At 34.5% G+C, this 17,979-nt stretch overlaps 1 protein-coding gene across 7 annotated transcripts in view; it reads right to left on the minus strand.

Annotated features, from left to right (window-relative positions):
* Positions 1-7,410: 7,410 nt before the first annotated feature.
* The window catches only part of PTPN3 (protein tyrosine phosphatase non-receptor type 3), a 238,638-nt gene continuing 228,069 nt past the window's right edge, over positions 7,411-17,979 (minus strand). For 6 of the 7 annotated variants that reach the window (XM_074281840.1, XM_074281839.1, XM_074281841.1 and 3 more), the window contains 3 exons: positions 17,748-17,893; positions 15,916-16,051; positions 7,411-7,641 (listed from right to left, as the gene is read on the minus strand). In XM_074281840.1, the coding sequence (XP_074137941.1) occupies positions 7,564-7,641; positions 15,916-16,051; positions 17,748-17,893 (360 nt within the window). In that variant the 3' untranslated portion in view covers positions 7,411-7,563. The remainder of the gene's footprint in view (positions 7,642-15,915; positions 16,052-17,747; positions 17,894-17,979) is intronic. The other variant, XM_074281844.1, reaches the window with a different exon arrangement.

Genomic DNA, 17,979 nt, shown 5'->3' on the forward strand with positions numbered 1-17,979 from the left:
TTTCCATGTTTCACTGAATTCTTCAAAGGAATTTAAGAATAGGATTGTGTTGATGGGGTGGTTTGTGGATCTATGATTTAAGGGAGTGTAAAAATGCTAAGAATCAATTCACCTAGAAGACAAACAGATGAAACAGTCCAGGGCTGCCTTCCAAAGAAGTATCCACAATTTATCTCAGATCAGTTCTTAGCTTTCCTGAAGGACCATTACATGTGGTTTCCTTTTTTCTCTCCCCACAGATGAAGGCTTTAGGCTGCTCCTACCTGCCTAAATTAATAAAACAATGATTATTCTGCTAATTCAACAAGGTAAACTTCTAGAGAGTGCGGTCAGACTTATTACATACTTTAGGCAGGCTCTCTAAACTTGCAGGTATTACCCATTGGCTAGAGATCCAACAGTCAAAAATAAAACTATATAGGCACCTACTGTGTGCCAGGTACTGTGTCCAGTGACTTATATTCCCAAAGGTCAAAATATCAAATGGCTCTGACCCTATAGGGAAAGCATAAAGGAGAATGAGCTAAAATCAGATCAAGGATGCTGCCATCTTTCTTTCCATGGATTTTGATGACGTTAAGAATAGTAATATAATGCAGCATGTTTTAGAAATAGAGTTTCAAAACACTTTCTCATACATAACCTCTTTGAACATCACTTGTGCACTGAAGATATATTTAGTTTGAAAGGAACTAAGGGCCTTTTCTCAGATTCTAGTTGAGGGATCCAGAATTTACAGATGTGCTATTTTGTCTACCACTTAGGATAAATAACAGCATAGAACTTCAGGCAATCAGCTAATCATTCAATTAGAGAATTAATAAGCATTAAGCTTGTTATGTGCTTGGCATCTAACTGAATGCTAATGATAAAAAGACAAAAAAGCTAACAGTCTGCCCTCAGGAGGCTTACATCCTATTGGGAATAACATGCAGCCATGTTGATTGATTGTTGTCCTTTGTGCTCAAAGAGAATCAAAATGACATCACCATATTGGTCAATGTGTTTGATCAGACCAATTTGTGTTTGGAAGGCTCTACCACAGGTAAGGTACATGTAAAAGCCAAATCACTACATATGACTAAGTGGATGGTGGAATTTAAGCCAGGAAGACTTGAGTTTGAACCTTTTCACAGACACTCCGTAGCTGTGTGACCCTGGGTAAGTTGTACTTTGTGCTCCAATTTTCTCTATAAAAAGAGGGACTTGGAGGCTCTTTAATCTATAATCCCTATAATGTGTGCCTTTACACACTAGACTGTATAAGCTCCCTAAAGATGAGGATCACTTTGATAGAAACATCCTTCTTGGCTAGTATGGGCTCTATCTTGTAAATGTTTGTACCCAGCATGAAGGGACCTCCTCTAACTTGTTCTTTTTTAAGAATCATGAGGTTTGACTTCTTTATTGTATTTTTGTTCTATAAGAAATAATGAGCAGGCTGATTTCAGAAAAGCCTGAAAAGACTTATATGAACTGATGCTGAATGAAGTGAGCAGAACCAAGAAAACACTATACTAATAGCAAAATTATGTGATGAACAACTATGATGTACTTGGCTCTTCTTGGCAATGTGATTCAAGGCAATTCCAATAGACTTGGGATGGAAAATGCTGTCTGCATCCACAGAGAGAACTATAAAGACTGATTATGGATCGAAGCATAGTATTTTCATTTTATTTTATTTGTTTGCTTTTTTCTCATGGCTTTTCCATTTTTGATTTTTTTGTACAGTATGACAAATATTGAAATATGTTTAAAAGGGTTGCTCATATTTAACCTAAATCAGATTGCTTGCTATCTTGAGGAAGGAGAAAAATTTGGAATACAAAGTCTTACAAAAATGGATGTTGCAAACTATATGTATATTTGGAAAAATAAAATACTAATGAAAAAATAGATTTAAAAAAGGCACATTGTAAGTTTTAGGGATTCCTACTATTAGAATATTTGAAGGACATATATTAAGTCCCTGGAATCCTTTTTGCTTCAGAGAAGTTCAGGAACCCAGATAATGCCCTTTAGAAGTTATAGGACAGCCCATTCTATTGGGAGGCATGGAGAAACTTTACTGGGGCAAAGTCTCTGTCATTGATTTAATTTCTAGGTCATGGGTATAATCTGATAAATCTAGGGTAAGGTAGAATGTGAGTGGTATTTGGGTCCAGAGGAACATCCTACCTATAGTAATATGCACAGAAATCCACACCATGCTCATTTAACACATACTTCATATATTACAAGAAAAATTCTTTCCAAAAACCACTTAAAATCAATAGGTGAAAGTTTTAATGGGTAAAAATATCTCTGCAGTACTTCAAATTCTTTTCAATTGATTGATTCAGATTATTGTTCCATTAGACTTTTTAAAGGAAGATGGGTAACAAAACAACCATATTTACATTGAAAATATGTACCTTATTAATAGGTGATCTTTCAAAAATACAAAACAACAGAAATTCTTTGGCTTCTCCAAAGAAAGTATAAGCAGAAACATCTGAGAGGCATTGTAGTTTAGAGGAAAATCTGAATTCTAATCCTGCCTCTGATGTGACCAAAGGCAAATAAATCCCTTAAGTTCTCAGGATTTGTTTTCTTACCTCTGAAATCAAGTTTATATCTATAATAATAGCTAACATTTATATATATTATCTCATCTGATCCTTACAATAATTCTATAAGACAGATGTAGTTATCTTATTCCCATTTACAGATGAGGAAACTGAGGCTAAGAAATGTTAAATAACTTGCTTAGGATTAATCACACAACCGATAAATGAGGCAGGATTTGAATCCCACATTTTCTTGATCTTGAGTTCAACATTCTATTTACCTAGTACTTCACAGAAATGCTTAAATAAGATAATGTATGCATAAAGTGCTATTTTTAAAGTGCTATAAAAATATCTGTTATAATTGGACATAAAGGTTGCATGCATCTTTCAATTGAACTTCTGTTTCACTTGGTATCACATGATAGTCCTGCAGCCTGACCTGTTGCTAAATTGCTGCATTGCAGTTCCTTCATTTCTGAGGACATGCTCAGACTTTTGATAGCAAAAAGAGCCGAGTGTGGGGTTGTATCCACACATCAAGAAATCTCCTACATATTCATTATGAGTTTCTTTAGTTTTTCATATCACTATGGTTTAATTTGAATTCTCATTATCAGTAGCATTTTCCCCATACTGTTGTCTAAAAGTTCAGTGTTAGTCTTCAAAGGATACATTATACTCACTCAAAAGAAATTGTCAATATTATATAGGAATAAGTTTTTAAATCAATTGAGACTAACTTATGGAATTGATTCCATATAGAAGAAATTAAATAACACCTTGTGTAAATATTTTGTTGATGCTTTTTTAAAAAACAAAACTTACTTCCCAAGGACTTGACCACCACCCCCTACTTCTTTTTGTTGGAAAGTTGAGAGCATCAAACTGCATTTTCTAGTATGATACCAATAAGCATTAAATCTTCATAAATTCCATAGTTTATTAACATGTTCAACTATTACTTGCTTAGAATGCTATCTTTGACACATGAAGCTCATGTCCATGGTTCACTTCTAATTCATCATTCCCACCCAATTTCCAAGTAATGCATATGTTCTGACTCCAAAGTTCTTGACTAAACCCCCTCATATTTGTAACAGGTGAAGGTGCAAATGAAATTTTGAATTACAGAATTAAACATTTGATTTTTCTTTCTATTTATTTTGTAGATATTGCTCTCCACCCTCATGCCCCCCCCTTCAGATTTTACCTAACGAATTCTATTTATATTATCTAGAGTGATTTTTTTGGTGCTATTAATAATCTTTTCATATATTAAAAAACTCCAAATCTGTCTCATAAGAAAAAAAATGAGATAAGCATTTTTATCTCAGCATTTAAGGTCACTTTTCTATTGGCATTACTGATGAACTTTAAGTTATTAATAGTTGAAATTTACAAGATTTATCGAAGATACATTTACATTTATGGTCTCATTTGATTAATGGCAATGAGTGAATGAATCAAATATTGAAAGATGAATCAAATATTGAAAGAAAAAGCATTTAAGTGCTAATTATAGGCCAAGCACTGTGCCATATGTATTGCAGTTTTAAATATAAAAAAAAACAGCAACAACAACAAAAAACTGAGATAGTTCTTGCCTTCAAGGAGCTTATACTCTAATTGGTTAGAGAACATAAAAAAATCAGCTTTGGGCACATGGAAAGGTTCAGAAATTCTAAGAATGCAGCAGTGTGAAGGATAACAAGGTCTGGGAATACGTAAACCATTAGAATATTAAGTGTGTATGTATGTTCACATGCATGTACCTTCCCATTCTCACATTTTTCTTCTTTGATAGGTTTTTTTTTTTTTTTTGAGGATAAATGAAGATAAGGCAACCTTGTAACTCTTGCTGTTCCTGGTAAGAATTTGTTATTAGTAAGGAAAATCAAGATCAAAGATATGAAACATTTGTAGCATTTGCGTTAGTTGCTAGGTGGTAAAATAAAATACTTTGCATTATCAGAATCCTTTTAAAGTTTCATTAGTGACTGTAGTGAAGAAAAGTAATGTAGTACTTCACAGTCAGAAAGACTTAGGTCAAGTCCTACTGATAAAACATACTGGCTGAGTAACCCTGGCAGTCACTTGGTGCTTTTAGACAACTTTCTAAGGTTATAAGTCAAAAAGAAGGTGCTGACCTGAATTGGTTGAAGGGGTTCTTTCATGTGAGGATACTCTATATCAGTGAAATCAAAGGCCCAATCCCTATTCCTAACTCTAGTATTAATTATACCTTATACTTTATTTGGGCCAAAATGAAGTACAGTGGGAAGAGCAATGAAGATGAAAATATAAGTATAGGGCTCAAGCCCTAGCTCAGACACGTGTTAGTTACATGATTTAGTTTGTAAAATGAGGATAAAAAAATCGTACCATCTAACTCACAGGGCTGCTAAATGGAAAACATTTTGTAAAACTGAAAATACTATAGAAATGAGTGATTTCTATCACTATGTGATTACAGCGACATCTCTGATTCAGTCCTCAAGCTGTTCTGAAGCTAAAACATTTGGTTATCAGCTGTATTTTACAGGGTAGAAATCAGACACAGAAAGCTTAAGTGAGTAGTTAATAGTAGGGCAATAAGATCTTCCGATTTATCCCCAAACACTTTTAACTAGACCCATCCTGCTAGCCTGAGGTTCTAACATTCATGCACAGTTTATTAGGGCCAAGTTATAAAACACTGACAAAATTGACAGAGTTCACAGAGCAGGAGCAATATTACCAAGTAATCTAGCATTCCTTCCTCTACCCTATTTTATGAGTGGAAGAAACAATTTGAGTAAATGTAGTTGATCTATAGATACAGGCCTTAATCCCTTTAGAAAAATTAGCTCATGCTATGTACTTTAACCATTTCCAAGCTAAAGGAAACCTTTTAATCAGTTTAAAGATGGTAGAATATCAAAATGGCATTCTCATCACATGGCATAATCATATGAAAGCAACTTTATTCATACTTCTCATTAAGAAACTGTCTAGCTTCTTTTTTTTTTTAATACATATAAATGTCTACATTATATACCACATTAAGATCTTCAGATTATTTTCCTTAAATAATATTTTTGTTATAATTCTATCATATATTTTTAAAAAATTTAACTATATTATTAACAGAGGCAGAATTCTCTAGTACAATTACAAGTAGGATGTGCTCAAATAAATTAACGTTAACATTGTGTTCATACCATTCAGATAATCTGATCCTCCCCTTTGAAATGAAATTGAGACCATTGTATAAAGGGTGAAAGAATACAGTCTTTCATATATACAGAAATCTGGATTTTTATAAGTCATCCATAACTTGTATTAAATTTGCCCTGAAACACACACACACACACACACACACACACACACACACACACACACACACACACGCACATGCACACATCCCTTGGGATATTTGTTTCCATGGTCAACTGGATAAAAAATGATTTTTGGAAAGACCAAAGACTGAATATTTCCACCATATCATCCTCAGCATGAATAGCATAGGTTTTCCATGTTTATCAGTTTGAAGTAGCAGCAAAATGTTGAGTAGCTTCAGTAGTAGACATTTTCCAGTATTGGATTTTGAATGCACAGTAAACAAGTCAGAGAGACAAGGTGACATAGTATCAATTCACAAACTGTATTAACATTAATAAATAAATTTGAGAAACTGAGATTACTCAATCTCAGAATCCAAGTTTAGAGTTAATAAGTAAAATAAAAATGAAAAAAATGTTATCTGGTTTGTTATTTTACAAACCAGAAAGATGAGATGAAAAAGAAAAACCAGAAGGGAGGCTTGGGACACATTCTCAAAAATATTAACATCTGAATGATTTAACACCTGAAGGCATTAAAAACAAATAAACAATGTTAGACTTAGCATGCCTTGTTCTTTAGCTGAAATATTACCACTTTGCATGTCTATTATATTTAGTGAATAAATACTCACTATTTACCAGTATCACTGGCATTGTTTCAAGAATTTCTACTGCCTGAATTAAAAATCCATTCTTGTAATACAAATACTCTTCCCAGTGGTGTTCTATGATGACAAATCTTGGAACACCATATCAGAAGAATCAAAATGGTGGGCAATTCACCGCACAATGGAAAAACAAAGGGTAGGTGTGAGAAAATTGCAGCATATTACAATGATGATTTGTATATAAAAAGTGTTTGTGAAATAGAACACTGAGGGCATGTATGACAGGAAAAGGGTGTGAGCCCATCTATCATGTAAGTGAGGTTGAGAGGATAACAGATGAGTTCCTGTACTAAGTAGTACAATGGTATTCACAAAATGTTAAAAACAAAACAACCACTAAAAACCTAGGCTTTTAGTGTGTTGGGTACAATCCTCTAAAGAACATAAACACAGATTTAAAAAAAAGTGAACCAAGTAAGAAAATATGGAGGGGGTACCTAGACCAATGAGATCACAGATCCATTGACAAATAGGCAGTTTTTAACTATGGGCAAAAGAGCTAATTCTTTAATTGTTCTGACTCTTCTAGAAGCCTTAAAATGCTCCCTAAAACGCTTAGCCTTTAGTATTTTTTTCTCAAACAAAATACTTGATAAGCCTAAAATAACCAATGCTACTTAGTTTCTGAATGCTCAGCAAAATAATGGCTACTAGGTTATCATGGTTGCCTATAGCAAAGTCTTTTAAAGGCAAATTAAGCCAGAGGCCATGAGTTCCACTTGAGTTTTTCCTTTTGATTATTTCTTCACTGGATTACAGCAGCAAGCAGCATACCACTGAAGTTTCTGTCCACACATATGTGTATGAATGCTATTATACACAACCGCATGCACGTGTAACTACGTGTTCCTATATACAAGATGCTTTTTTTTTCTTTTTAAGGAAATTTAAAGTGCCAGAGTTCAAGGTTCTCATTCTCTTCTTATAGCCTCTGTGGATCCATCTTGCTGATTCCAGTCAGATGTGTCTTGCTCCCATAGCTGGTGTGTTTTTCTTGGGAAATGGTGAATAGTCATGTTAGCTGGAATCTAGTGGTTGAACCAGACCGTCTTTGTAGACTCGAAGGATAGCATCACACACAAACTTGTACTGGCTCTGTGGAAGAGAGAAAGGCATGAGGAAGCAAGTTTAGCATTTACACAAACTTGACATGATGATGGTACACATACTGGAAAGGCTATTACAGAAACTTCCATGCAGGAAAGGGAAGAGGGCTGGCTCTGAAGTTAAGAGATCTACTTCCTTGGGGATCATCAAGTTGACCTAAAGCCTATTCTGACATCCTTTCTAAGCCCTAGTGCTCTTATCTGCAAAGTTACTTCCAAAGTTACTTACTTTTGTAGGTTTTCCCTTCTAAAGAGAAAAAATACTCACACTCGATGTATGAATCATTCAATTAAAATGATTGATTATTAATAAAATGTTATTAGTTAAAATGATTATTATTAAAAATAGGAAATTATGCCTGAAAATGGTCCTTCTCTTAAAGCCACAAATGTTATGCCTCTGTTTCCTTAAAAATTGTGGAAGAATATAGAGTGGGCTAGTACAAATTTCTCACTTTACAGATGGGGATCAGAGGAGTTATTAATATTCCAAAATCTGTAATATAATGACAGTGCCCATTTATGTCATGCTTTAAAATTTACAAATCTCTTTCCTAACAATAACCATATGAAGAAGCCGATATAAATATTGATATTTCCATTTTGCATATGAGAAACTAGCAAGCTCAGAGAGGGGTTAGGTGGCTTATCTAATGTTAAAAAGCTAGTTATTGACTGAACTAGGACTAGGAACACAGATCTGAAGATGAAGGTATCTCAGACTCCCTCGTTTTACAGGTGAGGTCCAGGAGGTTTAAGTGTTTGTCTAAGAGAAATTTAAAGTCATACCCTCTTTGTATCTAGAAGCTAAGTCTTTTGACTCTAAAACTAAATAGGCCAAATATATAAAAATGATGGTGGGAAGATCAATTTCATGGAATAGCAAGAGTAGCAATCCAGAGATTGTATCCAAAGATAGAAGTCAAAATAATCAAAGTGTCAAGACCATCAAATTTTAACTAGAAAATATTTTATAATCAGATTTGGAGTTTCCTATGCCCAGAGGGCTATAAGATTGTGCATACCCTTTGATTCAGCAGTCTTACTTACTGGGTCTGCATCCCAAAGAGATCATAAAAAAAAGGAAAGGGCTCATATGTGCAAAAATGTTTACAGCAGCCCTTTTTATACTGGCAAGGACTGGAAATTGAGTGGAGGCCCATCAGCTAGGGAATGACTGAATGGTATGTGAATGTAATGAAATATTACTGTTCTATAAGAAATGATGAGCAGGCTGATTTCAGAGAAGCCTGAAAAGACTTACATGAACTGATGCTGAGTGAAATGAACAGAACCAGAAGAACATTGTATATATAGCAATAAGAAGATTACATGATGCTCAACTATCACCAACTAAGCTCTTTTCAGCAATACATTGATCCAAGCCAATTCCAATAAACTTGGGATAGAAAATGCCATCTACAACTAGAGAGAGCACTATAGAGACTAAATGTAGATTGAAGCATCTTATTTTCACTTTTTTTTTGTTTGATTTTACTTTCTTGTGGTTTTCCCCTTTTGTTTTGATTTTTCTTTCATAACACAACTAAATATTTTTAAAATGATTGTGCATGTTTAATGTATATCAGATTGCTTTTTGTCTTGAGAAGGAGGAGATAAGGGAAAAAACTTAGAATTCAAAATCTTATAAAAATGAATGTTGAAAACTATACATGTAATTGGAAAAATAAAATACTATTGAATTTAAAAAATTTGGAGTTTATATATATATATATATATTCAGCAAGCATCATACTAGTCACACTCATAATATATCTTTTTCAATGTTCTGTCTCTGAGAGGTACCGAAGCACGGTGAAAAAGTGTGATTCTCTTCCCTACCAACAAACATTAGGAATTTGCCCTAAATACTTCTTTTTCTTCAAAAATGATTTATAGCTCTATCTTCTATTAATTTTTCTAAATCATTCTTTTTTCTATTTTCAGCTCATACCACTGCAGGAGGGTGTGTTCTAAAAGTTGTTTTATAATTATGTAAAGGATTTCTTTAAAAAAAAAAAAAAAGTTGAAAAAGGAAATTTCTTTTTTCTGATGTAAAAGTATCTCATTTCAATATGAAAAGGCATCTGCCCCTTGGAATCAGCACACCTTGGAGCTAGTTCTGGCTCTGTCACTAATTCTGGTCAAGTCAAAATTATTCTTGTGATTTTATTTTCTCATCTGTAAAGTGGGCAAAACCCCCCACCCTCCTCCCTGTTGATTTGAGGATTCAATTAGATAATGCGTTTATAGGCCATCTGTTCTAAATATCCCCCCAAATTAAATCTATATGTAGGTATGTGTGTGTACACATATGTGTATGTGTGGTGTAAACTGCTAACAAGTGTCTCTCGTATATACTACTATGTCTGTTGATAGAAGTAGGGATTAATGTCTAAGTGGTTCCATTAGAAAAATGAGCCACAGGCAAACAAAAAAAGTGCAATAGCATATTGTATACAGGGAGTTTCAAGCAACAACTGCAAAGAACTCTAACAGAACTTGGGAAACAGGCATGATGAGAGAGACAAATAGTCCAATCACCCTCAAGGCATGAACTATGTTTATCTTCCAAAATGAGCTGGTCCTCATTATATGTCTATTATGAATGTAAGTTCTCTGATAGGGAAGAATGTGGAAGAGCTGGAGGAATATCTCTCAGGTATGGAATGGTTTGGGGATATGTAATGGATTGAACTCTGGGCCTTTGTCAAATTTGACCAAATACTTAGTTGTGTGATCCAAAACAAGTAAGCTAATTTATATTTTGCCTCAGTTTCCTCTCTATAAAATGGGAATAATAATGGTAACTACTTTCCAGGGTTGCTATGAGGATCAAATATGATAATTTTAAAATGCTTAGCATAATAATGTTTTGGCAAGTAGCTATATAAGTGTAAGTAATAAAGCTATTATCACTATTCTGTATTATTTGAGAGAAAAAAGACAGAAAAATAATCAAAATAAAACAGGGGGATTTTTTTTTGAAGACTGGGTCTTGCTGTCTTCTAAGTTGGTAATTGTATCCATTCACAGGCTGGCTTCTAATATGGATCAGTATGGAAGCTCCTGTTTGATCTGAGCTGGTTCACCCCTCTTTAGTCAGTATGACTCTTCTCCTCTGTTTCCTGTCCTTAGAAGGGCCTGAGTACTCAATATATTGATGTTAGACCTAGTATAGATACTGGATCAACTTTAGGCCTACTGCATCTCAGAACTTGAGTAATCTACTAGCCTCAACTTTCTCAGTGCCATTATAGCCAACAAATATATATATATATATATATATATATATATATATATATATATATATATCTGAAGAGATAGAAGGGAATGAAAAACGTCAAGAGATCTGCAAGAACTTGACAAAAGAAGGAAAGTTACACAACAGGTATGAAGTGCTGATTTTCTTCAAATGATATATATAAAAAGACCTGAAAAGTAGAGCAACATAATGGTCAGAAGTTAGGGTCCTGGCCTGCCTATGACACAAAATAGCTGTGGGACCCTGGCTGGGTGTGTCATGTAATCTCTTAATGTTCTAGGCAACTTTTTAAGGCATAATTTTTTGGAACAATTGCTGAATTGTATTAGTAAAGGCATACTGCTCACTGGGTACTAAAATTGCTTATACAGTTAAATATATATATTATATATATATATATATATACATATATACACATACACACACACACACACACACACACACACACACACACACACACACATATATATATATATAAAATGAAGAAGGAGAAAAAGGAAAGGACTGGGGGGGAGGAAGAAGAAGAGATGGAAAGGAAGGAGAGGGGAGAAAAAGGAGAGGGCAGGAAAAAAAAAGAGAAGAGGAATAGAGGGAAGGGAAAAACAGAGAGGAAAAAGGACAGGGAAAGAAGAAGAGAAAATAGAGAGAGGGAAATAGGGAGAGAGAAGGAGTGAAAAGAGGTGAAAAGGGAAAGGGGACAAAGAGAAACAGAGAGAGAGAGAGAAAGAGAGAGAGAGAGAGAGAATTTTATACTAAATCAAATTATCTAAATTTTGTAATCTGGCATATTTCTGGCTGAGCAGAATAGGCACAGGACACAGAAGACTTAACATAGACATTTAACAGTTGGGTGACCCCAAGGAAATCTCTTTGTACCTCTAGGTCTTGGTTTTCTCCTATGTAAAAATTAGGGGGTTGGCCTAAATAATATATAAGCTACCTTGAATCTCTAACATTCTGTAGTTACCTACACTTCCTGGGGTTATTGTGAGGAAAGTGAACAGCAAATATTAAAGTACTATGCGTCTGAGTACTCTCTGCTACACTTTCTTACTTGGAAGGCTTTTAAGGTCTCTTCCAACCTCAAAACTAGATCAAACACATTATTCATTCAACAAACATTGTGCTGGTTCCTGTTCTCATGGAGCCTATGTACAAATTGATATAATCACTAAATTGCATTAGATTTGAAAGGCAAAATCTAAATAAGATGTATAGTTAACTCTTCCAGTGTGGGGGGTTACAAGTGTGGCACTTCCATGATCTGGAAAATCTGTGTAAAATTTTTTCGACCAGAAAAGAAACCTGACTTTTTTCCTTTTTCTCTTATGGGATATTTACAGTACCCTTATTGTAAAATATGGGTTGCTATTATGCAATGCCATGGACATATTTTATGTGTTTCTGGCTTTTTAAACTTTTTCTGTGTTGTCTGCTGGCCTTCAAGTGTTGTCTGTGGCTTTCACAAAACTTCCCCAAATTCCCATTTAATTTCTTCTACTGACCTGTGATGTACAGAAACTGATGGGGAAAGTTGTGGTGTGGAGAAGTTTATGCTCAATTTTCTGCCATTCATAGTTTTTCTTGGTGCTTTAGGCAGAAGGGAAGTAGTGCTGTTCTTGGATAGTTGAAGATAATTAAACATAATTAAAATGATGGCCTTAGTCCTCCTCTACAGCCTTAGTCAGATAAGAGCTAGAGTAAAACAAAGGGTTTGGAGAAATTGCCTACTAAGTTTCCTTCCAGCTCAAAATCTACTATTCTGAGTTCTATATCTTGTTCCTCTGGCTCCCAAGGAAACTGAATCTATAAACATCTATGCTTAGTAACTTCTCCAGAACTCAGGCACAACACTGCAGATAGCACCTGGTTGAATGAACACTGGTTACATATGGGCTGAGCTGGCTGGCTTTATATTCTAGGGGCACAGAGCTTACTCTCCAGAGAAGTAGGTAGCTACTGAAATAACAGGGAATATTTTCCATTCCTGAGGTGGAAAATACACTGAAAAGAGTCTCTTGCAGAAGAATGATGACAGCAGTTACAGATGAAGATGAAGTCTTTATTTTGGAAGCAGTCACATCTTAGTCAGAATAGATGGAATTACTTCAGTTAAGAGGAGTATTTCCCTCTTTCAGGGTCAGTGAAATGCAGCCAAGAGGGGATTTTTTCTCTTCTCTTTCAGGTTAATAAAATTCCTCTCTGGTAATACATGTCTTCAGATTTTTGAATTTTTAAATAAAAATATCTTTTCTCAGAGGCATTATATTAGGTTTACAAGCCAGGCCACAAAAGTCTACTGGATCCATAAGATTGCTATATAAATTTTGGATTTTTAATGACAAGCTTTAGAAAATACCTTAGAACTTGGATTAAAGTAACAACGAACCACAATTCCAGAGGATGAAGACTGTAAACTACCCCTTGACAAAAGAGATGATGAACTATGGGTATAGTAGTACTAGATGCATTTTTGGACAAGATCAAAGGGAGAATTTTTTGTGCTTTTTACTTATTTGCTTTTATGAATTTGTTGTGTTTGTTTTTCTGCCTCCCCCTACCTCCACTTAGGGGAAGGAAAAAACTTCTGAACATTCAAAATAATCCATTGAGAAGGGAAAAAACAACCTGCTTGGGTAGTGAATGTGAGAAAATTCAGTGAGCACTCACATTTCTATAGATATTGGAAAAATAACTTGAGAAATGAAAAAAAAAAGCTAATAATATTTATATAGCACCATGTGTTAGGCACAATGTTAAGTGTTTTACAATTTTTATCTCACTTTATCATCAACATCCCTGAAGATAGATGCTGTTATCATTCCCATTTACTGATGAGAAAGAAGGGGAAAGAATCTGAATGTCTTGTCCAGGAACATACAATTAGTAAGTGAAATCACATCTTCCTGATTCTAGGTGTAGTGCTCCATTCCCTGCATTAGCCAGCTAGCTGTGAAATCTGAAGAAAAAAAAAATCTCAGGATACAACCTCTTTTTAAATTGGCTACTACTTGCTTTCCCTGATGTACCTGGAGAAGAAAGGCTGGGAGAGCTCCAACTACTTAACTTAGCCTGAACCACTTGTCTATAAGTACTACTCTTGGTAATCTGACTTGGTCAGGCCAATTCCTTAGTTCCCTCACATTAACCACAGAGATTAGGTCCCTTTACCTTTCTTTCCTGGGAGTACAAGAGCTGGGAAAAAGCTGCCTGAGCTCAACTTTAAATAGGCAGATCCTAATAGGCAGGGAATTCCCTGGTGAACATGATTCCATTTTACTGCAAAAGCATAAGGAGTTTCAGCATTATAATGACTCACTTTGGCTATGAGGTGGCAGGTGGCCAGAATAAGACACCCTGGGTCAGAGATTCCTGATGCTGATTCTGACTGGTCAGAGGTTAACTCCCTGAGGGAGAGGTTTAACTATCTGAGAGAGAGGAATGAGCACATCCTAGTTTCTCTTGCTTTCTCCCTCCTCTGTTCTAGGTCCTTCATGTTGAGTAACATTTTTACTGTCGGTAAGCAAGAGGGCATTCTATTGAGTGCATGTGGACCTATTTACTTTTTGTTGGATGCTCATTATTAGAACAAGAGGGTTACACCTTCTGCTCATCCAACAGGAAGAATGCTCCTTTTCTATCTCTAAGCACCTAACAGGAAATAAGCAGTGTTAAAGAGCATGAATTCCTAATATTACTGACTAGTAATCTGCAACTTTAAATTGCCTTTTATTCAACTTGCTTCATCAAGAGAATTTAGTGTTACAAGGTCATAGGGAATGTCATAGCTAAGCAGGGCCCTTAGAAGACACCTATTTCAAATCCCTCATTCTCCAGATGAGTCCATCAAGGATAAGACAGACATTCCTTCAGAGGTGCAAAACTCACACTATAGAAATGTCTTCTGAAGAAACTTATTTTCCAGAACAAAATATGTGACAATAACTTGAAGAGATTTTAAAATAGAGAAATTTAAAGTGATTTCAAGTATTCTCTCTTCATTCTCATTTTATCAGGACAGTCACGTCACTATGTTCTATACATAGAAGCTTCCATTTGTCTGTTTAAAAAATATAGAGCCACATATGAGCTCCAAGAACAACATTATAGGAACAACATCCCTTCTTTTTTCTGTTCTCTCTTTTCATTTCAGTTACTTCATAAATAAATTCATCTATTAAACAACAGAACACTGATAAATATGATTCAAATACTTGGTAGAGAAGCCAGTATTCTAAGCTGTCTTTATCACAGAAGTAAAATTATAAATGGAGCCGGAAGGCAATTATATTTAATTGTAGGGCTCAAGTGAATAACCATTCGACTAAAGAAATGGTTAACTGCATTCCTTCCTGTACTATCTTAACCAAAAAAAAAAAGGGTAGATAGTCAAGAAGGGCTGTGTGTATGTATGTGTGCTAAGCCTTTTAAAGATCATAGTTTCTGAGTCTTTTCACTGGAGCAGGCAAAATAGTTTTGAATGAGCTAAAATGGTCTTGGTATTTTATAGGAACAAGAGATAGCCAAATTTCCTCCCAGGGGTATAGCATTTTCTACTTTGGCAAGGTCTGACCTTGAAATAAGTTAGGAAAACACTTATGAAAAGGGATTCTGTGGCTGCCTTGGGGATGAGGGAATATATTAAAAGAAAATAACAGAGTTTTTATTCCAACTACAAATCATATATCTGGTGGAGGGCAGAATATATAAGAAAGTAGAAATACACACAATCAACAATTAATAAATGCTCATCCAATAAATGCACTGAATTCACATTTCACTTGAATGCTTAAAGAAGATAATGCATTTAGCTACAGAAATTAAACTGGTAGGTAACATCTAAGTACACTGAATAAGACACCAAGACTATTAATTATCTTTGAAGATAGCAAATATAATGAATATTTTACAGAGATTTTAACTTATCAAACATTTGGTGTGAAAATATTTTATCAAGGACTCCACATGATCTGGAATTAGATTAGTATTCCAACTCACTGATGTCTGCACCATCATAGCACGCTGGTCTCTCATTTTTCGGATAATATCCAATGGATAAACAGGCTGGCTTCTTTCAATTAAACACATGGCTGTTTCCATAGTGACCAACACACCAGTTCGACCTATTCCAGCACTGAAAAATGGAACAAGGAAAGCAATAGCACATTAGAAAGACAGGTTCGGACTTGAAATCATTAGGAATGTCTTAGTGTAGATGGCATGGTGTAGAATGGATTCCTTTTCAGATTCAATTTGGACTAAATGGTTCTTTGGGTTCCTTTCTATTGTGAAATTCCATGAGACAACTCTAGTATTTATTCATAGCATATACCCAATGTGGGCATTTCCAGTTATTTGGAAACTCTAATTTTATATATTATGTAGGCAACTCTCATAACAATTGATGCAAATTCTAATAAAATTTAAACCATAAAAACTGATCTTAAAAGTTATGTTTTTTAATTAAATTTTCCAATTTATTCAATTGAAATAAAGAGCTTCCATTGGAATATTTTAACTTAAAAAAATGACCATTAAAGATGAAAATTTTAATAGTTTTAATTTGTCTTTTGTAAACTAGGTAAATATGCTCCCAGTTCCTCACAATGTAACTGTGCATTAGATTAACGACTTGATAATGCAGATCTTTTTCATGATGGGAAATCATGCTATGGGATATTTTTCTTTTCCATCTAGTGATCCTTATGGTTTCACATGAATCACAAAATTCTGTGTTTTACAGTGTTCTAAATCTTAAGTATTTTTTCATATTTTAATTCATCATTTATTTTTAGCATCCTTTTCTTTTTAAATTTTGAGTTCCAAATTCTTTCCTTTTCTTCCACACTCTCCCATGCCCATAGAGAAAGCAAGCAATATGATATCAATTATACATGTGAAATCATACAAAACATTTCTATGGTAGCCATACATTTTTTAAAAAGCAAGAAAAATAAAGTAAGAAAATCATCCTTCAATTCGCACTCAGAATTCATCAGTTCTTTTTCTGGAGAACTCTGGCATTTTTTCATCATGAATCTTTGGGGATTATCTTGAATCATTGTATTGATCAGAGTAACCTGTCACAGTTGATCATCATTACAACACTGCTGTTATGCACAATGATTTCCTAGTTCTTCTCACTTCACTTTGCATCAGTTCATACTATATTTTGTCATGTTTTTCTAAAACCACACTTTCTCCTCATTTCTTATAGCACAACAGTAACCCATTACAATCACATGCCATAACTTGTTTAGCCATTTCCCAAATGATGAGCAGTCTTCTGATTTCCAATTTTTTGCCACTACAAAAAATGATGGTTACTAGAATTATTCTTGTTCATTTCATATAGGTCCTTTTCCTTTTTTTTTTTTTTCCTTTGAGATACATTCTTAAAGTTGCGTTAGCTGGGTCAAAAAGTATGCACTGCTTTATATCTTTTTGGACATAGTTTCAAATTGTTCTCTAGAATGGTGCCAGTTCACTCTTCTTGTTAAGTATTGAAGAGTTACTAGGTATAGAAGGTTTAAAAAAAATATATGACTCTATAGAATTCGAGTTACAACACACATTGAATATTAGCCTACAGACTTTTCTTTCCCTACCCACCCCCTTTCATGTCAATACAAATTTATCTTTTCATTTAATTTTTTGAGATGTTATATTATTTTATTTTTCCTAATTACATGTAAAGATAGTTTTCTACATTTGTTTTTGCAAGATTTTGAGTTCCAAATTTTCCCCTTTCTTAGTACCCCCTTTCTCAAGACAGCAAGCAATCTGATGTTATACATGTACAATCAACAACTTTATCTTAAACTACAAACCTGCAGTGAACTAAGATGGGTTCATTTTCCACTCTCATTGCCCTCATATAGGTTACGAATTCCAAAAAGTCTGATGAATCCTCAGGAACCCCATGATCAGGCCAAGCAACATACTGAAGATGAGTAACTGTGTGTTCTTCCCCTGTCTGTGGTAGAAGAAGAAGTACTTTATTTCAGACTCTAGACAGATTAAGTGACTTATCTATAATGACACAGGTCCTTTCCAACTCCA

This window comes from Sminthopsis crassicaudata, chromosome 1, assembly GCF_048593235.1.
Source record: "Sminthopsis crassicaudata isolate SCR6 chromosome 1, ASM4859323v1, whole genome shotgun sequence".
Classification (NCBI taxonomy): domain Eukaryota; kingdom Metazoa; phylum Chordata; class Mammalia; order Dasyuromorphia; family Dasyuridae; genus Sminthopsis; species Sminthopsis crassicaudata.